The 22,376-nt window shown below is 41.3% G+C and overlaps 1 protein-coding gene across 3 annotated transcripts; it reads left to right on the plus strand.

Annotated features, from left to right (window-relative positions):
- Positions 1 to 218: 218 nt before the first annotated feature.
- Positions 219 to 19,061, plus strand: RBAK (RB associated KRAB zinc finger). Of its 3 annotated transcripts, XM_061209473.1 has the most exons (7): positions 219 to 336; positions 513 to 645; positions 1,657 to 1,714; positions 6,577 to 6,623; positions 12,555 to 12,681; positions 12,951 to 13,046; positions 16,682 to 19,061. In XM_061209473.1, exons 4-7 carry the CDS (start codon positions 6,579 to 6,581, stop codon positions 18,586 to 18,588), a joined length of 2,175 nt encoding a protein of 724 aa, XP_061065456.1. In that variant the 5' UTR covers positions 219 to 336; positions 513 to 645; positions 1,657 to 1,714; positions 6,577 to 6,578; the 3' UTR covers positions 18,589 to 19,061. The 3 variants fall into 3 exon arrangements, with proteins under 3 accessions (XP_061065456.1, XP_061065455.1, XP_061065457.1); XM_061209472.1 differs by having other exon boundaries at positions 219 to 645; XM_061209474.1 differs by lacking the exon at positions 6,577 to 6,623.
- The last annotated feature ends 3,315 nt before the right edge of the window (positions 19,062 to 22,376 follow it).

A 22,376-nucleotide genomic window follows, 5' to 3' on the forward strand; every position in this document is an offset into this window, starting at 1 on the left:
CCGCCAGATGAGATGGAGACATTTAAGACGTTCCCTAACGTGACGGCGCGGAGACTTCTGGGAAATAGAGTCCTGGTATTTGTCTCGCTCTCCGGGGCGGGCCTTGGCAGGCGGACTTCCGGCGTCCTCCTGCGCTGGTAGTCTCACCCTGTGTGCGTGTTCGCGCACGCGCACCGCCGCCGCGCCGCGCTGCTCTCGTTTCCTTTCCTTGCCCAGGTCACCGCTTGCTTTCGTTCCCAGGCTCTGGCCTACGGCGGGCGAGGATTCCGGAGCCTGAAGGGCTGGACGCCGTCTGGCCCGGCTGGCACCCAGCGGGCGCGGGCTGTGCGGGCGAGGGTTCGCGTGGGCTGGGCAGAGGCGGGAACGGGGACCCCCGAGCGCGAGCCCCGGAGCCCGCGGGCTGGGCCGCAGGGGCCGGGCGGGCGGCGGCGACGCAGTGCCAGACCTTCTGCGGCGCGCGGCACAGCGAGGCCCCGGGAGGGACGTGGGCCTGAAGGGAGCTTGTCCCGTAGGCCCAGAGCCGGCTCCTCGGGCCCAGTGGCCTCGGGAGGCGGAGAGGAGGGACCCCGGAGAGGAGCGCGCCGGAGGAGCAGCCCCCGGCCCGGAGCCTCGGGAGCCCGGGGCTGGTCAGCGAGTCCCGACTGGGTAGGTGGTGAGTCTTCGGGCCTGCAGGCGGTTGTAGACCCTGCGGCCCTTGGAGAGCGGGGCTTGGGGAAGCCCGCCCCGGGCCCCGCGGGAGAGCGACCGGGAGGGTTTGACCGCTTCCCGGAGGTGGAGGGGCCGGACTGGAGAGCAGGGCCGGCTGCTCCGGATGGGGCTCCCCTGGGACTTGTGAGTTGCGGGTGTGCTGGGGGAGCAGGGGCCACAGGCTCGGCCGGGACGTGCCGCGTCCACCCCTCCCTGCAACCCCGATCCTCCTCGTCCTCGTCCTCCTGCTGTCGCCGTGTCGGGCTCTCGCACGTGTCTCTCGAGGCCCATCAGCACGTTGTTGTCTAAGCGAAGCGTCCGCTGCCCCCCTGGGTTGTGCCCCGTGGACTCGCACGGTGTAGTTAGTGCGGGATGAGTCTGCAAGGCTTCTGTCCCGCTGCCTCGGTTGAGGAAGGAAGAGATTGGGCCTGAGAAGGGAGGTGACTTGTCCCAGATCCTCACCGGGTGTGCACGTGGGGTCGCTAACAGGACTCAGAACTCCTAGGGCAGGTGTTCTGTCCACTTAAAGTCAGTTTCATAATAAAACACTCATAAGTGCAGCGGTAACCAAATTGAGTCAGATGATTTACAAACAGTGCGGTGCCTTGATGCACGTTTATCCCACTTTTGAGAGCTTACATTCTCCCTTACGGTGGAATCTTTGATTTTAATCAATTTAAAGAGACAATAAGAAAATAAGTAGTGTCACAGGAAAATTTTTTTTATTTGCATTTTTTATTTAACTCTTTGAAACAGTCACTGTTCATATTCACCAATGAGAGTAACTTGATCGTGTTGGAATTGGAAAGGTACAGGTGTGTGTTTCTCTTGTAGGACCCTTTTAGCCTCTTCTGAATGTTCATAGGGTGTCATTTTATTGGACTTTCTTTGATGGTCCTGATGCAGGAGGTTGCTGCCTGGGCAGGTCAGGTTACTCAGCACTTCAGTTACTTGCTTCCCTTCCTCTAGGTACACCGTTTACAGTCTACGATTTTTCCAAGAGCAGCAGAAAATGAATGAATCCCAGGTGAGTTTTCCTGTCGGTGTATGTTTTCCCCCAGTTTGTTTTGTAATGCATTTTAGGAGGTGTATAAGGATCCACATTTTAAAATGTGAAGGTACAACTACTGAGCCTGCGCTCTAGAGCCCGCAAGCCACAGCTGCTGAGGCCCGCGCGCCTAGAGCCCGTGCTCCACAGCAAAGAGAGGCCACTGCAATGAGAGGCCCATGCACCACAACGAGGAGTAGCCCTCGCTCGTCGAAACTGGAGAAAGCCTGTGCGCAGCAGTGAAGACCCAACGCAGCCAAATATAAATAAATAAAATAAATAAATTTATTAAAAAAAAATGTGAAGGTAGAAATAGGTAAAAGACATTATCACATAAAATAAAGTTGTTACAGAGTCAGGGCGGCACCTAGTTGTCCAGTTCACACATATAGGTAGTATGATGCTTTAAGGCTACTGGAATTGAGCTGCAAATATGACTCATGTTCTTGATAGTTATAGAAAAAGGAAAATACCATCCATCGTGTGATTTGTGTTGACTATAAGAAGAAAGCATTTTTGTTACTTGTGGGTCTCAGAGATTTCCTAAGACCTGGAAAAATTTGTTTGTTGACGTTGAAATAATTGTGGATAGCTCTGCTAATAACAGGCATCAAATCGTTTCAGTATATGGCTTAGACTTATTGTTTATCTTAGCAGTGGGCCTGCTGCCCAGCGGGAACTTGGTGCATGTGATTTTTCCAGGCTCCAAAATATTGTCATCCAAGTAGACCTGTTTACATTTTTACTGTTTAGTCCAAGGCTAAAACCTAAATAATGGAATGGCCTGCTCATCCTTCAGATATTTCTGTTAGTGTGTTTTTGGGTGGTTGTACAGCACGCAATACAGACAAATATTCTCCAGTAGAGGTGTTTTCACTTCCCATTCCCATTTCAGTTCTTGGTGTCTTGGTTTTGTCCTTACCACTCTCCTGAATCTGTTGGTAAAGATTAGCAGTGACCTAATTATAGTCAAATCCAGTGGACATTTTCAGGTCCTTACCTCTCCAGACCATCCATCTGCCTTTGACATCTGTTACTGCCAAACTCATGGAGTCTCCCTTTTCTTGGCTTTTAAAAAAATTCATTTGGGACTTCCCTGGTGGCGCAGTGGTTAAGAATCCACCTGCCAGTGCAGGGGACACGGGTTCGAGCCCTGGTCCGGGAAGATCCCACATGCCGCGGAGCAGCTAAGCCCATGCGCCACAGCTACTGAGCCTGCGCTCTAGAGCCCCCGAGCCACAACTACTGAGCCTTTGTGCCACCACTACTGAAGCCCGCGTGCCTAGAGCCCATGCCCCGCAACAGGAGAAGCCACCGCAATGAGAAGCCCACGCACCACAACGAAGAGTAGCCCCCCGCTCGCCGCAACTAGAGAAAGCCTGTGCGCAGCAACGAAGACCCAACGCAGCCAAAAATAAATAAATAAATAAATCAATTAAAAATAAATATTCTTTTAAAAATCCTTTAGAAAAAATTCACTTGTATTTCTGTATGTATCTTTAAACAATAATGAGTCTTTTAAAAAGTGGGTGGGGATAACCCACAATACCATTTTTTCTTAATATCAATGTTCAAAGTTTCACAATTTTCTACATGTTTTTCAGTTTGTTCTTTTCAACGAGGATACAAATAGAGCCCATATGTTGCAGTTGATTAGTCTTGAATTGTGTTGACTGCATTGCAGTTGTTTTAACTTTAACATATTTTTTTTCTGAACCGTTTGAGAGTGTGTGTCATGCCCCTTTACCCTGTAATGTCTCAGTTGTATCTCCTAAGATCAAGAATATTTTCTTACGTATGTTGGCAGAGGTAACTGAATTCAGGAAATTTTACATTGATATAATACTTTATTTTTTTAAAAAATTTTAAAAATTTACTTATTTTGGCTGTGCCGTGTCTTAGTTGCGGCATGCAGACTCTGAGTTGCAGCATGCAGGCTTCTTAGTTGTGGCATGCATGCGGGATCTAGTTCCCCAACCAGGGATCGAACCTAGGCCCCCTGCATTGGGAGTCTTACGTACTGGACCACCAGGCAAGTTCCTGATATAATACTTTATTTTTATTTATTTATTTACTATTTATTTATTTTTGGCTGCGTCAGGTCTTAGTTGTGGTGAGCGGGCTCTTTGTTGTGGCACGTGGGCTTCTGTCTAGTTGTGGCATGGGGGTTTTCTCTTCTCTAGTTGTGGCGCACTGGCTTCAGGGCGTGCTGGCTCTCTAGCTGTAGCGCTCCGGTTCCAGAGCGTGTGGGCTCTGTAGTTTGCGGCACAAGGGCTCTAGTTGAGGTGCCCGAACTGAGTACTTGTGGCGCGTGGGTTTAGTTGCCCTGCGGCATGTGAGATCTTAGTTCCCTGACCAGGGATCGAACCCACGTCCCCTGCATTGTAAGGTGGATTCTTTACCACTGGACCACCAGGGAAGTCCCCTTGATATAATACTTTAATCTACAGTTCATCCAGTCATCCAACTTCCAGTTTTGTCAGTTTTCCCAGTAATTTCCTTTATAGCAATTTTTTATTTTTGATGTAGGATGCAGTCTGGAATTATGAATTGCATTTAGTTTTCATGCTTTTTAAGTCTGTTTAGTATGGAATAGTTTCTCAATACCATTATAGTAATTGAAGAATACAGGCCAATTATTTTGTAGAATTCTTTGAATTTATGTTTCCCCGATGTTTTTTCATAGATTTAGATGGTGATTTTTCAGCAGGAACACTACATAAATAATGACTCTTTTAAGATTTATGACCCAGAATAGGGTCTCTCTCGGAGAAGTTCCACGTGCACTTGAGAAGGGTGCCTGTTCTGCTCTCGGTGGGTGGAGTGTTCTCTAAATGTCAGTAACATCAAGTTGGGAATGTTTGGCAGGTGCACCATATCCTTGCTAACCTTCTGCCGACTTGTCCCATGAGTTGTGAGAGAGGGGGAATTGAAATCTGCGATTGTGTTTTGTCCATTTCTCCTTGCAATTCTGTCAGTTTTTGCTTCATGAATTTTGTGAAAAGATACCTAACCATTTAAGATTATTAGGTCCTCTTGATTAATTAACCACTTTGTTGTTGTGAATTGGCCTCCTTTATCCTGGTAATGGTCTGTGCTGTGAAATGGAATCTCTGATACTTATAAAGCCACTCCAGCTTTCTTTTGAGTAGTGTTGGTGTGCAATGTCTTATTCTGTCTTTTTACTTTTAACTTATTTGCATCTTTATATGTAAAGTACAGCGCTGTAGACAGCATATAGTTAGGTCTTGTTTTTTTTTATCCAATTTGACAATTTCTGTCTATTAATTGGGGTGTTTAGACCATTTACTTGTAACGTGAATATTGATACAACCAGTTAGGTTATAGTCTGTTGTCTTTATTTTCTATTTGTCCCATCTTCTTTGTCTTCCTTCTGTTTGATTGACTATTTTTTGTGATTACATTTTATATCCTTTATTGGGTTATTAGCCATAACACTTGTTATTTTAGTGGGTGCTTTAGTGTTTATAGTATGTAGCTTTAATTTATTATAGTTTATCTTCGGGTAATATGCCTGATCACTTAGCTACAGTTCCATTTTTCCCATCTTGGTCTTTATACTGTTGTTGCATTTTATTTTTACAGGTAATACCAATCCCACAATACATTGGGTTTTTTGTTGTTTGTTTTTTGTTTGTTTGTTTTTTGTCAGACCGAGTGGCTAGTGGGATCTCAGTTCCCCGACCAGGGATTGAACCTGGGCCCCTGCAGTTAAAGTTCTGAGTTCTAACCACTGGACCACCAGGGAATTCCTGATACATTGTCATTTTTAATTAATCTTTTAAAGAGATTTAAATAATGAGAGAAAATACATAGTTACCATTTCTGGTGCTTCATTCTGTTGTGTAGATCCACATTTTTATCTGCTGTCATTTTCCTTCTGCCTGAAGGACTTTAACATTTCTTCTAGTTGATAATGAATTCTTATGGCTCTTGTATGTCTGAAGATATCTTTATTTTGCCTTCACTTTTAAAGAGATTATTGCTGGTTTTTTAATCCTCCAGTACTTTAAATGTGTTCCTCCACTGGCTTCTTGCTTACATTGATTCCAAGAGAAATCTGATGTCATCCTCGTCTTTGTTCCTCTGTATATAACGTGTCTTTATTTATTTATTTTTTATCACTAGTTTTTAGCCGTTTGGTTTTGATACGTCTTGGTGAAGGCATGCCTCGTTTTATTGTGCTTCACAGTGTGTCCAAGAACAAGGAGAATCATTCCATTTGTTCAGGTCTACTTCTCTGTCTTTCAGGAGTGTTTTAAATTTTTCCTAGTATAGATTTTGTATATTTCTTATTAAGAGTTTTTTTCTGTTGCTATTGTAAACTGTGTGTACACTTGAATTACATCTTTTTACTCCTTTTTACATAATGAAGGCTGTTGCTTTTATGTGTGGTAACTATATATTTTGTTACCTAACAGAGTTATTTTTATTGATTTGGTTCCATTGTTGATTCTCTGAGTTTTCTAGGTATAGTATATCGTCTGTGAATAGAAATAATTTCACTTTTTCTTATTGATTATTAGGCCTTTAATTGTTTTCTCTGATTGGAGATAATGAGCATTTTGCCTTGTTTCTAATCTTTGTGAGAATGTGTCTATTGTTTACCCATTAAGTAAGTCCTGACTTTAGAACTAAGAGGACTGAAGCATAGATATGTGTTTGTGTCTAGACTCAACAAAGTATATGTATGTACCCGTATGTATATGTATCACACGTGTGCACATTAGGGTATGAGTATGTGTATACATAGGTATATTCATGTTGGTGAAGTATCCATCAATTCCTATTTTCTTGAGTTTTTTTTTTTTTTTAATTAGGTATGCATTTGAATATTGTCAGAGGTCTTTTCAGCATCTTCGGAAATGTAAGATTTTTCTTCTTAGCTATATTATAATGGCATATTGTATTAATGGATTTCCCAATATTAAACCAGTCTGTATGCTTGGAATAAGTCCTGTTTAGATAATTACATATTTTCTTTTCAATGTGGTATTGGATTTTGTTTGCTAATGTTTCATTTTGGATACTTGTGTCGATAGGAGCAATATTGGTATGTAATTTAATTTATTTGCTTGATATCAGTCTTCCAACCCCTGCCACTTCTTGCCTTCTGGACTGCCTTAACCCAGAAGGTTATTACTTCCTATAGGTGATGTTAAAGCTCATTTGGCTTGCCTTGGGATAATCTTAGGCTCTCTTGGGGAATCTCAGCTGTGAGACCTGCACAGATGTGGCTGTACCAGTGGGTGGAATCCCTTTATAAACAATAGGATACTAGAACATGTTTACTGAGCACTTCCCTTCCAAAATACAAGTTAAATGTTTACAGTCCCAACAAGTGCTCCTTCCAACAACTGAGAACCCATTTTGCTGGTCATTCAGTGAGGTTTCTACATCCCCATGTTCGTCTTTGTTGGAGCTCTTGGGTTTCGGTGGAGTATGTCACTGACTATTTTAAGGAAACTGTTTTCTTCAACAAAAATTGTCTTGCTTTTCTGAAAATACCTTTATAATGTCTTTAGGCTTAAATGATAGTTTGGCTTGGTGTACAGTTCTAGGTTCAAAATCCTCTTTCTTTAAAAGTTGTGGGCGTTCTCCATTGTTTTCTCTTGGTTGAGAATTAGAATGTCAGTTGCCAGGGTAACTAGTGTATTTTTTTCCCTCTAACTTTTTAGGATTTCCCCCCCCCCTTTTCTTTTTCTTTTTTTTGGCTGTGCAGCTTGCGAGATGCCAGCTCCCCAACCAGGGATTGAACCCGGGCCCCCGTAGCAAAAGCGCCAAGTCCCAACCACTGGACCACCAGGGAGTTCCCTCTAATTTTTAAATTTTGGATGTTTTATCAGGAAATTTCTTGATCTGTTTGTTTACCCAGTATTTTTCTTTGCAGATTATATGGCCCCTTTTGATGATGTTTTGTTTTGTTTTGTTTGTTTGTTTATTTTTATGATCTTCAGCTCAGGAATCATTTTCCATTCTGCCTTTGATGATTTTTTGTTCATCCTCTATAATCTCTTTCTGAAAATGTTGAATCTGTTGGATCTGGCTTCAATATCTCAAAATTTCATCATTTCAGTTTCTTGTTTTCAGAGAGATTTCCTAAGTTATCTATTCTATGTCCCGTTTATTATTCAAGCTTCTTACTTGAGGATTTTTTTAAAATTGAACTATCCAGTCTTTAATTTCTAAGTGTTCTCCAGTGGCTTTTTCTTAGCAGAATGTTCTCATTTTCTGGAAGCAATATCCTGCTTAATTTATTAAAAAATATAAATCAGTAGACACAAATGCAAGTTGTTTCCTTTGTGAATTTGGTTCAGTCGTTGTTGAGTTGTTCATCCTGATGTTCAGCCTTTATTTATGTTGTTTTCTCAATTAGCTGATGATTCTTAATTTTTTAATTTCACTTTTTGAGAGAATAATTACTAATAACTAATGTGAAAATACTCAACCCATGACCCCATTTCATTCCTCTTTCCTTTGTGGAGGGGATGGCTGCAGAAGCTCTGTAAGGGAGTGGGTAGGGGTGTGTAATTAGAGAGGCATCACTGCATTTTTTTTCCTTCCACTTTTTTTTATTGTGGTAAAATACACATAACATAAATTTAGTATCCTAACCTTTTTTTTTTAAACATCTTTATTGGAGTATAATTGCTTTACAATGGTGTGTTAGTTTCTGCTTTATAACAAAATGAGTCAGCTATACGTATACATATATCTCCATATCTCCTCCCTCTTGCGTCTCCCTCCCACCCATCCTAACCATTTTTAAGTGTACAGTACAGTAGTGTTAAGGTAACCATTTTTTAAATGTACAGTAGAGTGGTATTAAGGCCGTTCATAATGTTGTGCAGTCATCACCACCATCCACCTCGAGAGTGTTTCTCATCTTCCAGAACTGACACTCTGCCCCCGGTAAACACTAACTTCCCATTTCTCCCTCCCCAGCCCCTGGCAACCACCATTTTACTCTCTGTCTCTAGGATTTTGACTAAATACCTCATCTAAGCGGAATCCTACAGTATTTGTCCTTCCGTGACTGGCTCATTTCACTTCGCTTAATGTCCTTAAAGTTCGTTCATGTGGTAGCAGATGTCAGAATTTCCTGCCTTTTTAAGGCTGAATCATACTCCACTGTGTGTGTATATCACATTTTGTTAACCATTTGTCCATCGATGGACACTTGGGTTATTCCCACATTTTAGCTATTGTGAATAATGCTGATGTGAACCTAGGTATACAGATACCTCTTTAAGTCTTTGCTTTCATTTTTGGGGGGTATAGACCCAGAAGTGGAATTGCTGGATCATATGTTAATTCTGTTTTTCATTGTTTGAGGAACCACCATGCTGTTTTCCACAGCAGCTGCACCATTTTACATTTTCACTAACAGTGCACAAGGGTTCCAATTTCTCCAACACTTGTAATTTTCTCGGTTTTTTGATAGTAGCCATCCTAATGGGTATGAGGTGGTATCTCACAGTTTTGATTTCCATTTCCCTAATTATCAGTGATGTTCAGCTTTTTTTTCATATGCTTATTGGTCATTTGTAAAACTTCTTTGGAGAAATGTCTATTCAAGTGCTTTGCCCATTTTTCAAAATTTTACTTTATTTATTTCACTGCCTGTTTTAAAACTGTTGTTTTTGTTGTTGAGTTTTAGGAGTTCTCTGTATATTCTAGGTATTTTTTTAATTAATTTTTATTGGAGTATAAATTTACAGTGTTGTGTTAGTTTCTGCTGTACAGCAAAGTGAATCAGCTATACGTATACATATATCCCCTGTTTTTTGGAGTTCCTTCCCATTTAGGTTACCACAGAGCGTTGAGTAGAGTTCCCTGTGATATACAGTAGGTTCTCATTAGTTATCTATTTTATACATAGTAGTATATATATGTCAATCCCAGTCTCCCAATTCATCCTATCGCCCCCTACCCCGTTGGTATCCATACGTTCTTTACATCTGTGTCTCTACTTCTGCTTTGCAAATAAGTTCATCTATATCATTTTTCTAGATTCCACATATAAGCGATATCATATGATATTTGTTTTTCTTTTTCTGACTTCACTCTGTCTGGCAGTCTCTAGGTCCATCCACGTCTCTGCAAATGGCACAATTTTGTTCCTTTTTATGGCTGAGTAATATTCCATTGTATATATGTACCACATCTTCTTTATCCATTCCTCTCTTGATGGACATTTAGGTTACTTCCATGTCCTGGTTGTTGTAAATAGTGGTGCAATGAACATTGGGGTGCATGTATCTGAATTTGAATTATGGTTTTGTCCAGGTATATGCCCAGGAGTGGGATTGCTGGGTCATATGGTAGTACTATTTTTAGTTTTTAAGGAACCTCCATACTGTTCTCCATAGTGGCTGTATCAATTTACATTCCCACCAACAGTGTAAGAGGGTTCCCTTTTCTTCACACCCTCTCCAGCATTTGTGTTTTTTTTAATTTTTTTAAAATTTATTTTATTTATTTATTTTTGGCTGCATTGGGTCTTCATTTTTGTGTGCGGGCTTTCTCTAGTTGCAGTGAATGGGGGCTACTCTTGGTTGCGGTAGCTTCTCTTGCGGAGCACGGGCTCTAGGCGTGCGGGATTCTGTAGTTGTGGCTTGTGAGCTCTAGAGCGCAGACTCAGTAGTTGTGGCGCACGGGCTTAGTTGCTCCGCGGCATGTGGGATCTTCCCGGACCAGGGCTCGAACCCGTGTCCCCTCCATTGACAGGCGGATTCTTAACCACTGCGCCACCAGGGAAGCCCTTCAGCATTTATTGTTTGTAGATTTTTTGATGATGGCCATTCTGACCGGTGTGAGGTGATACCTCATTGTAGTTTTGATTTGCATTTCTCTAATAATTAGTGATGTTGAGCATGTTTTCATGTGTTCTTCCACCCATTTTTTGATTGGGTTGTTTGTTTTTTTGATATTGAGCTGCATGAGCTGTTTTTAATCCCTTGTCAGTTGCTTCATTTGCAAATATTTTCTCCCATTCTGAGGGTTGTCTTTTCATCTTGTTTATGGTTTCCTTTTATATATTCTAGATACTGACCCCTTAGCAGATACGTGATTTGCAATTATTTTTTCCCATTCTATGGTCTCCCTTATTCCTTGTTGACTGTGTCTTCTGATGCACAGAACCTGTGGGCACCACTGCATTTTGAACCGGTGGCAAGTCGGCAGACAAGTTTAAGTTGCTCAGGTGCTTTATGGTGAGAGTAGTCTTCTAAGAGTTGCTTTAGGAGAAACGTCCATGTCCAACATGGAAACAGTTGGCTCTTTGTCCAGATGTGCCTGACATAGTCTTGGGTTGCACCTCCTTTCCTGGTGTCCTGTCAGGTTTATCCTTTGTCCCAGACAGCAGTTTTCTGTTTGGACAGTGAATGTGTGATCACCCTCATTGCAGGGGTCTGAAGAGTGGTACTGGCTCCATCTCTGGCCCCCGAGCCCACGGCCAGGGGCTGTCGGCACAGTCTGAGTGGGTCTGGCTGCTCTGTGCAATGAGAACAGGAAGCCTCTCAAGCTGCTTGGTTGATTGTGTGAGTCAATTCTCTGTCAACCAGTCACTCTACTGCTGTAGGAACCCTAGGCCCTCTTGATGGGCCTGGAGATTTTCCAGGGCTCTGGTGGCGAGCCTGCTGTCACTTTTGCTGCAGTCCCGCCTCTGCCCCTGTGTGAGTGTGTTCCGTGGTCCTGGTTTCTCATCTGCTCTACTCGATAAATCAAGAATTTCCTCAAAAAAAATCCTGCTGTTGGTAACTTCTGTGTTCCGGTGCTCTTATGAGAACACTACGTTTATATTTCTTTGAATTGGGCTTTTTGGGTTTTTGTCTTGTTTTTTGTGGCAGGAAAGTACTGGGTTGGCCAAAATGTTTGTTTGGGTTTCCTGAACGAACATTTTGGCCAACCCAATACTTGCATATGTTCGTTTACTCTCTTGAATTAGAGGCAACTCTTCCTGTCCAAAAGCTGCCCTCGAGAAAGTGCCTTCTTGGTCTCTGCCCTGTGCCAACCTCTTAAATATTGGTGCTGCTGCAGGTTTTGCTGTGGGTACTTTTTACACTGCGTCCTCTTCTTTCCCCTGAATCCTGTAGAACACCCAGCTGAGCCTGTGGAGCCTAGTCTGCCAACGTAAAATTAAAATAGTTTACTTCTCTCGTGTTAGACCATGCTCCACCTTGTATGTGTCACTCTGATAATACCTCGGGCAGTGTTTCAAGCAACAAATTTTCATTGCTGCCACAATGAGATGTTTGAGATACCACTTGAAGAAAGTACTAGAAAACTTAGCCAAGCAGATGGCTCCAGGTAGCCGGCTGTAAGAATGGAGGGGCCAGAGGATGAAAGAGTTGAACCGGGATGGCCCCAGTCCTGGGCCGCGCCAGCATGAGGAGGTAGGGGGAGGAGACCCAGCCAGCAGAGGCTGCTGAAGAGAGCGACAAGGAGGGAAATGCCCGTGTTCACTTAGCCAGTGTCTCCTTGCCGGGCTGTGAGCTCTTTGAGTGAGAGCAGGAGTGGTGGTTCATTAACTTAGGTCCCCAGAACTCAGATACTTCAGTTGCAAAACTGGAGCTCTTTTTTTTTGGTTTGAGAGGTTTTTTGGCTGGTTCGTTTGTTTGACACATTAAAGAACCCAAAGGCAGTGTGTTTCTAATATGGCTTGTTTTCCTCCCACGATCTGTAACAACAATGAGGTTTTCAGGGTCCGTAGTTGACTTTCCCGGTGAGCTGGGTGAGCTCTTGTCCCCATAAGTCTTCTCCATGTCACCCAGTTCCCATCACGGTGCCATTGCAGGGGCCAGTGTCATTCAAGGACGTGGCCGTGGACTTCACTCAGGAGGAGTGGCAGCAGCTGGACCCTGATGAGAAGACAACCTACAGGGACGTGATGCTGGAGAACTACAGCCATCTGGTCTCCGTGGGTGAGGAGAGCCTGCTTTCTGAGTTGCTGCTCTGCAGGGGCTTCCAGTTTAAGGATTTTATGCTTGACTTCGAAGAAATCAGTGATGAGACTGTTTAATTCTTTCTGGGCACCAGATAAAGTATTTGTTTATTTGCTTCTCGATCAAAAGGTTTTGCTTTTGATTAGGTGCAAAATAGACGCTTTATTTTGTGGCTTCTGAGGCAGCACCTTCTACTCAGAGACCCAGAGCCGAGCAGCAGGTCCAAGTCGGCTCTTTCTCATCCACAGGGTACGACAGCACCAAACCGAACGTGATCCTCAAGTTGGAGCAGGGAGAGGAGCCTTGGGTAGCAGATGGCGAGTTCCCACGGCAATTTCACCCAGGTGAGGTGGTGGAGTGTGAATTTGTAAATGGTCACTCCGGTCCTCTGGAGTGACCGCAGATGCCCTAAATCTCACCTCCTGGCACCAATAGCACTTGCCCTCCACCATGTATGCACACGCTCCCTTTCTGATTTTGCACCGGGCTTACATTTTACAGGATTTCCGTGTCTTCTAGGACTGAGGGTGCATTCACTCCCTCTTCTTCTCATACTGTCCGTGACTAACCTCCTTATTATCACAGAATTCCTTTGTTTTCAGGCACTCAAAAGTCTGACAGAAAAGTTAACTGGAGACTTTCCTGGTCATTCTTTTTATCTTCCATTTTCTTTCCTTCCTTGCTGTGAAACGCCTCCGGCTTGTGTTCCGCCCCAGTTTCACGCCCCCCTCTAGGCCCTCAGGCACCCAGTGTAGTCCCCTCCCTATGCTTGTGGGTCGGCCCCTCCTCGCCGTGGGTGCACTGGTCACTGTCCCTGAAGCCCATCCTCGGTGACTCGGTGACACAGCACGAGTTGGGCCGTCCTCTTTCCCAAGTGCTCCTTGCTGTCCCATCTGTCTGCCCGTCCCTGTGTCGGCAGCAGATGTTCAGGAAGAGTTTATTTCATCAGTGAATTCCTGTTCTTCTCTGGCCTCGTCAGGAGCCCCTAGGACCTGTCTTCCACTTCTTTAGTCTTCTTTGTATCCCATAAAAGGGTTCATCTAGCCTCAACTTTGAAGACTTTTTTATTTATGTTGTTCATCCAAATTGATATCCGACATCTGTAATCTGTAGCCTCTTTAACTCTTACCTGACAGAACAATAGCACAGGAAGGATCGTCCACTTCCTTCTTCCTTAGCACATCTGATGATAAACTATGACCTTTCCAAACCACGAATTCTGTGCATCTTCCCCAAGTCCCTTAATTTATTACGTTGTACTTGTCTTCTCTGCCTTGTACCTGTTTTTTGTCTTTTATGAAATGCCTTAAAATTGTTCTGCATATTCTCAGTTTCTTTTGACATTGGTGTAAACAGTATTTTCTCATAACGTACTTGGATTACAGTGACTCCTATTTGGAAATTGCAAAATCTATTCATTTGAAACATCCAGTTGATCTTATCACTAGGCTCAGAAGATAAGCCTGTAACTATTCTGTTTCTTCTTAAGTGGAATTTAAATTCTCCTCAATCCCCCACAGTGTGGTGCAATGTTGCGTACCAAAATGAATGTCCTGTTTCCCCCAACTCTTGTCAAATGCCATTTGGTCTAGATTTCTAAATGTCTTCATGCAAACTGTCGTTGTCCCTCTACTCGCCCAGATGATACATCTTCTTTCCCTCTGTTCTCCCTTCTTTCCTTCCTTAGTTGTAGTTTGGAAAAAAAAAAAACCCATAAAATTTACCATTTTAACCATTTTTAAGTGAACAGTTCAGTGGTGTTAACTGTATTCACAATGTTGTCCAACAGAATCTCTAGAACTTTATCCTTTAAATTTGACCTTGAAAGTTCAGCTCCTGCTTGAAGTTTCCCTCATTTCTCGCTCTTCATCCAGTCTTTCCCTTCTCTTCACGTCCCCTCCACGTAGTGGTTGTTAGCACAGGATTGTGCACTCTGATGTGTAATGGCAAGTGTTTGTCGCTTGAGCTCCTTTCTCTACCTGAATTATAACCCTACAAAAAGGAAGGGTCCTAGTGCTCTGCTTTTCTGTGTAACATGTAGAAGATACTCAGTAGATTTTTCATTCACTCACTGAGGAGCTTCTTTGAGAGAGTTTATTCTGAACTGTGGATTCTGAAAAAACAGCTGGGGGTTAGAGTCTAACCTGAAAGCACCCCATTTGATTCAGATTAGAAACTACTACTTCAATTTCTATTGGACAGATTAAAAAAAAAATAGCAAGTGTGGTCATACTTTTGACAGGCAGAGGTTTGAGTTAGGAAAGGAGAGCACAGCTGCATGAACTAGTTTAAAATTAGCTTTCACATGGAATGTTCATAATCAAATACATGATATATAACTTTGTGTTAAGGCTATTTTAAAATTTAAGGGAAGGAGAGCTTCAAAAAGTTGGAAAGAGACTTTATAAATATTTTAAGGCTTCCCCTGAAACATAGCTAGGTTTTGAGTACATACCAGGCTAGAAGTCAGGTTGAGTGAACAAGAGCATGTGCAGACTTATGGTTGGGCGTGAGCAGGGCAGGGCCCAGGCTTCCTGGAGCAGAAGGTGTTTTTGGAAGATGAGTGCAATGCTAGTTTGAATATATATTGTGAATCTAGGTAATGAAAATTTTACTGGTAAAGGATAACTTTTGGTTTTTTTCTGCTGGTATTTGGGCACAGGGATGTTGTAGATTTCTGAGCCCAGAACTGTCAATGTTGCGTTGAATGTGGATGAGAGCAACTAAACATAGTTCAGAAGATCCAAAAACATGTAAAATACATGGAAATAAAAGTTGATATTGTAGGGGCTACTTTAGAAATCTGATACTGAAGATTTTACACCAAATGAAACCTGAGAGTATGGGAACTCTTGTTTGTATTCAGACTTAAGCTATACTATTATGTCAGGAACATGACTGGTTTTGGTAAATTTAAGTCAGCAGATTGAAAGAAAATTCATGGAAAAACTTACTGAGCATTTGTTTTGTGTCACTGTTCTAAGCATTAACATGTACTAACTAATGTATCAATAGTCTTTGCCCAGCCCTATGTTTTAGGAGCTCTTATCCACATTTCAGGTGAGCGAAACTGCATCACAGTTAAGTAACTTGCCCAGGTCCCCCAGCCTATGACGCATTGGAGTTGGGCTCCCAGTGCTTGTAGCCACTGTGCACTGTGTTGTAGACAAGTCACTTAGTGTTAAATGAGACCACAGGACTCTCCAGAGAACTGATCTTACTGGAGAGATTGGTCTACTTAGGTTTCTTTCAGACATTTATGTGCCTGGGTCTCTCCTTACAGGTCAGTGTGAGTCAGGGCAAGGGAGTTGGAGCCCTGGTTGTGGGACTGTCTCTAAACATGAGGGAATTGGAGCATTTAGAATGTTTATTTGGATTTATGTGCAGAATAGAAAGGCAAAGATTTTGGAAGGGTCTAGGTTAGTGAGCATGTTACCATGCTAATCTTGGTATGAAGTGATATTATATAGTTTAATATACATTATAATCTGTTTCTCTCAAACATAATCCATACTTGAATATTTCCTTGGATTATACATCCAGTAATTGTTCCTGCCCTCCCACGAATCCCACTTGCTCTCAGTCCTCCCATTTCAGCCTCGATCTGGGACCCCTTCATTTGACTTTCTCCTCTGCTCATCATTTCTTGGGTTTATTTCATGTTTCCTACCAAAGTTTTGAACATATTTGTAAAGTAACAAAGGTACTTGTGTTCAATGTGAATTTACTCTTTCTTCTACTGCTGAGTCCTATCCTGCTCTCATCCCTTCCCCATCCCTCCCCCACCTCCCATGTCTATCTGTTTGTCTTATATGACAAATCAAGGGGGAAAGAGGATTATACACTGATAATTATTTTTATTTGTGGAGATTGACCCTAAAGCCAGAGTCAAGCCCCCAGTAGGTCCTTGAGTACTGCTCCCATTCTATAACTGGTATGTTCAGATTCACAAGGTTTGTTTAATTTTATTCCTTTTTAGAAGAAGTCTGGAAAGTTGATGACCTGATGGAGAGAGCCCAAGAAAATAAAGACGAATGTTCAAGGCAAGCTGTTTCTATCAACAGCAGAACCCTGACTGAGGAGAGAGAGGTTGCATTTGATAAAACTTATAACATGGAAATAAGCCTTGTTCCTTCAAACCTAATATCTCATAATTGTGTCTCATGTGGAAAGATTTTGGGATCTACTTCAGAATTAATTATTAGTGATGGAAGCTATGCAAGAAAGAAACCTGATGAGTGTAGTGAATGTGGGAAAACATATCATGGAGAGAAACTCTATGAATTTCATCAAAATGGGGAAGCCTTTTCTCAAAATGAAGAAAGTATTCAGAAAATTAGTATTTTGGAGAAACCCTTTGAATATAATGAATGCACAGGAGCCTTAGACAATGAAGCTGTTTTCATTACTCATAAGAGAGCTTATATGGGGGAGAAGCCCTATGATTGGAATGATTCTGGATCAGACTTCATCCAGATGTCAAGTTTTAATGTATACCAGAGATCACAGATGGAGTTGAAGCCCTTTGAATGCAGTGAGTGTGGAAAATCCTTCTGTAAAAAGTCAAAATTCATTATACACCAGAGGGCTCACACTGGAGAGAAACCTTATGAATGTAACGTATGTGGGAAATCCTTCAGCCAAAAAGGAACCCTCACTGTACATCGGAGATCACACTTAGAGGAGAAGCCCTATAAATGCAATGAGTGTGGGAAAACCTTCTGTCAGAAGTTACACCTCACTCAACACCTGAGGACTCACTCAGGAGAGAAACCCTATGAATGTAATGAATGTGGGAAAACCTTCTGCCAAAAGACACATCTCACCTTACACCAGAGAAACCATTCAGGAGAGAGACCGTATCCATGTAACGAATGTGGGAAATCCTTCTCCCGCAAGTCAGCCCTCAGCGACCATCAGAGAACGCACACAGGAGAGAAACTTTATAAATGTAATGAATGTGGGAAATCCTACTACCGAAAATCCACCCTTATTACACATCAGAGAACACACACAGGAGAGAAACCGTATCAGTGTAGTGAATGTGGGAAATTCTTTTCTCGGGTGTCATATCTCACTATCCATTACAGAAGTCATTTAGAAGAGAAGCCCTATGAATGCAATGAATGTGGCAAAACCTTCAATCTAAACTCAGCCTTCATTAGACATCGGAAAGTACACACAGATGAGAAACCCCACGAATGTAGTGAGTGTGGAAAGTTCTCATATCTCACCGACCATCACACAACTCACTTAGGAGAGAAACCCTATGAATGTAGTGAATGTGGGAAAACCTTCCTTGAAAATTCAGCCTTCGATGGGCACCAGTCACTTCCCAAAGGGGAAAAGTCCTATGAATGTAACATGTGCGGGAAATTGTTCTCTGAGCTGTCATACTATACTATACATTATAGAAGTCATTCAGAAGAGAAGCCCTACGGATGTAACGAATGTGGGAAAACCTTCTCCCATAACTCATCCCTCTTTAGACATCAAAGAGTCCACACAGGAGAGAAACCCTACGAGTGTTACGAATGTGGGAAGTTCTTCTCTCAGAAGTCTTACCTTACTATACATCATAGAATTCATTCAGGAGAGAAGCCCTATGAATGTAGCAAGTGCGGGAAAGTTTTCTCTCGGATGTCAAACCTCACCGTACACTATAGAAGCCATTCAGGAGAGAAGCCCTATGAATGTAACGAATGTGGGAAAGTCTTTTCTCAGAAGTCATACCTCACTGTGCATTATAGAACTCATTCAGGAGAGAAGCCCTATGAATGTAACGAATGTGGGAAAAAGTTCCATCACAGGTCAGCCTTCAATAGCCATCAGAGAATTCACAGGAGAGGGAATATGAACGTACTTGACATGGGAATGCTCCTCTGAAGTCAAATCTCATTTTAGAAAACCCTCTGCACATAATGAGTATGGGAAGTCAGTCGAGAGTCAGATATCACTGTCTGAGAGTTCATGTTTCTGAATGAGGAAAAGCATTTAGGTGTTAGATTTATTCTAATCTGAATTTTCATAGAGAAGAGTCCCTAAAACTGCAACAAGAAGCAAAGCCTTCAGCAAGACCCTACAACTCATTGGACACTAGACAGTTTATAAAAGAGTGAAACTCTATGAATATTTTATGTTTATTTTGGATTCCAATTGTATTCACATATCAGGGAATCATACCAAGGTGAAACCTGTTAAAGTGATGAATGTGTAAAATACGTTGTCTTGGAAATTGTTATACTGAAAGCCATATTTCTGATATAAAATCAGATGTTTTTAGGAATGATATCAGAAGCTATCAGCTCTGAATAAACCTTCATTGCAGAAAATGAAGTTTTAAAATCTTCTGGAGTTGATAATGAGGATTGTAGCATTAAATTTGTATATGGCAGTTTCTATCACGTTTCCAAAATGTGATTAATTCTATGCAACTCTATGCAAGTTTGGATTTGAATAATTTGTGAAAAGGCAGTGTTCTTGTTTGAGTATTAAGGTGGCAAAATGTACTAATGTAGGATATATTGTTAGTGAGGTGTTTGATAGGTACAGAATAGTTAAATACATAGTTTTCTGTTCTTTAGAGGCATTTACAAATGGTTTTTAATGAGTGCTTCATCAACAGAGGAACCAGTGACTTTTGTGAAGTTTCCAACTGCATTTGAGCAAAAAAGACTTAAAAATACTATTTTCATAAACTATGCATAGATCATTTGGAATCTAGTCTGTTCAGTGAAGGATGGCTGTACTGCTCATGCTCTATAACATAGGCCCAGCTCTCCTACCACTCTTGTTTTTAACCCATAGGTTTGAGTGTGCAGTATGCCACTATTTTGTAATCAAGAAATTTTACCTGTGCTTTTATTTGATATGAATACGGTGTCATTATTTTGTGCACTGCCTCTTATTCCCAGTGTTTTGTAACAAATTAATGCAAGCTTTTAGCAGACTTTTTTGTTGATTAATCTCAGTGTCCTTCCTCTCCTCTTTACTTGCTGAAAGAGTTTAGGTATCTACTATTCACAAGACACGGAGGGTAAATTCTGAGTAATCTAAACCAATCATGCTAACTTCATTATGATCACCAGTAACTCGTTTATGGTGGTCACATGACCAAATCCTAGGCTAACAAAACAGGCGGTTTCTGGAAAAAAGGTAAAACAGTGATCAAATGGATCTTACTCCAGGAATGTGAGGGTATTTTAATAATAAAAAAACCAACTACTGTAATATATCACATTGAAGAAAAGTAGTCTAGTATGCAGGAAACTTGTGGTGAAATCAACATCCATTTGTGTTCTTAGCAAACTATGGATAGAAAGGAACTTCCTTTATTGGATAAAGAGTATCTTATACTACAACAAACAGCATATCAAATGATGAAATATTGAAAGTTTTCTCCCAAGATCAAAAAAAGAGACAAGGTTATCTGCTATAACTAATTTTATTCAGTATTGTGTAGAAGGACCTAGCCAGGAAAGTTAAGGGAAGCAAAAGAATGAAAAGGCTTAAGGATTAGAAGAAGTAAAACTTTTATTTGCAGATGACATGCTTTTATACATAGAAAATTCTAGGGAATATTCAGATAATTAGAATTGAGTAAATTGAGCAGAATCCCCGCATACAAGGTCATTATGCAAAAATTGGTTTTTAATATATTTTCTGTGTTTCAACGAACACAGAAAATGAAAAGTTTTAAAACAATACCACTTACAGTAATATCAGAAATCCTTAAGTGCCTGGGGGGAAAATTACCTAACACTATATTTTCAAGAATTGTATCCAAGGGAAAAAAAAAAAAATTACAGAACAGTAAGAGGGATATATCCTGTTCATGGATTCCAAGACAATCTTAAAAAGATGTCAGTTTTCCCCAAATTAATTCATATATTCAATGCAATCTTAATCAAAATCCTAGCAAGTTTTTGTAAATGAAAATTCTCAGATTCATGTGAAAATTCAAAAGACCAATAATAGTCAAAGCTATCTTCTAGACTAGACAGAACTAGAGAACTTATAGTGCCAGATATCAAGAGCTGTTACAAAGCCATAAGAATTATGATAGTGTGGTAATGGCACAAAGATAAACAAATTGACCAGTGGAACAGAATAAAGATTCCAGAAACACCCAAACGTAATTCAGTCACCTGACTTTTGGTGAAGGTAATGATCGTAATGTGGGAAAGGATGTTCTTTCCACTAAATGCTCTGTCATCATTTAAATTTCATAATTTAATAGAAAATAGAAAAATCAGTTGAGGTGGAGTGCAGTTTTAAGTATGAAATGTAAAATAATAAAGCTATAAGAAGACTATAACCTTACAGCAAGCAAAGTTTTCTTAAGACTCAGAAAGCACTGAATCATAAAATAAAGCTTGTTAATTTGAATATATTACATTAAAGAACGTCTGTTTCTCAAAAAGCCACCATTGAGAAAGTGAACAGGCAGACCACAGAGGGGAGAAGATATTTGCAATTCAAATATGTGGCAGCAGAATCGAGTGTAAAAGAGGGCTTGGTAAACGTTTTTGGTGAGGGGCCAGATAGTATTAATATTTGGGGCTTTGTGGGCTACACAGTTCCACTCACGACTACTCAACTTTGCTGTCGTAGTGTGAAAGCCATAAATAAGACAAAAATGAATGAATATGGCTGTGTCCCAGTAAGGCTTTATTCACAGATACTGGTGGAGGACAGGATTTGGCCAGCAGGCCATAGTTGCTGACCGCTGATCTAAAATAAAAACACCTACAAATCTACAAGGAAAAAAAAAATGGGCAAAAGACTTGGACGTCCATTTCATAAAAGAGGCTATCCACATGGCCAGTAAACATGAAAAGGTATGTTAATTTTATTAATAATCTTGGAAAAGGCAGATTTAAAACCCCGTTTGGCACTACTGCCACCCTCTGAAGTGGTTAAAATGAAAAGCATGAAAAAGCAAGATTTGGCAAGAATGTAACAGGAACTTGCCTACACTGCTGGTGGTATTGCCCATTGATAGAACCATTTTGGAAAGCTGGCACTTAGAGCCAAGCCTGTGTATGTACCCTGTTAACAAACCCAAACCTAGCAGACATGCATGAATGTGTCCACTGTGCATGTATATGTCCACCAAGGGACATGTCCTAGAATTTTCATGAGCTAAAACTTCAAAAAACAACTCTGAAGGCACCTATGCAGTAGAACTTCGAACGTCAGTGGTGTGTTTTCCACCACAGAACGCTGTAAGGCAAGGAGAATGAATGGGCAGTAAGCACAGGCAATAGCAGCTCAATTTCACAAAGAATGCTAAATGAAGGAATCTAGACACAAAAGCAAACAGGTAAAGTATAAGAACAGGTAAAACTTGTCTATGCAGTTAGAAATCAGGATAGCGGTTAGCCTTGGCCAAGGCTGACAAGGAGCATTCATCTGGTGCTGGTAATAATTGGTTTCTAAATCTAGGTGCTGAATATTTGAGTGTTGTGTGCACTCAAGCTTTGTGTGTTTTTCTGCATGTATATTACACTTCCATAAAATGTTTTTAAAAATCACAAGTGTCTACCATTTTTGTTGCTCAGCACTCTTGCCATATTTTTCTAGATGTATATGAGTATGCTGCATAACAGGAATTAACTGGTAGATTTTGAATAATTTTGTGCAGGAAATACTCTTAGTTTTAATGGCAACTA

Source organism: Eubalaena glacialis, chromosome 13, assembly GCF_028564815.1.
Source record: "Eubalaena glacialis isolate mEubGla1 chromosome 13, mEubGla1.1.hap2.+ XY, whole genome shotgun sequence".
In the NCBI taxonomy this organism is placed as follows: Eukaryota; Metazoa; Chordata; class Mammalia; order Artiodactyla; family Balaenidae; genus Eubalaena; species Eubalaena glacialis.

What these genes read in the sequence shown, in the direction of transcription:
- RBAK (XM_061209472.1), top strand. Translation starts at nt 6,579, where the DNA reads ATGCATTTGAATATTGTCAGAGGTCTTTTCAGCATCTTCGGAAAT. An exon ending in CAGCCATCTGGTCTCCGTGG is followed by an intron (nt 12,682 to 12,950) that starts GTGAGGAGAGCC and finishes TCTCATCCACAG; the next exon opens with GGTACGACAGCACCAAACCG. An exon ending in CCCACGGCAATTTCACCCAG is followed by an intron (nt 13,047 to 16,681) that starts GTGAGGTGGTGG and finishes ATTCCTTTTTAG; the next exon opens with AAGAAGTCTGGAAAGTTGAT.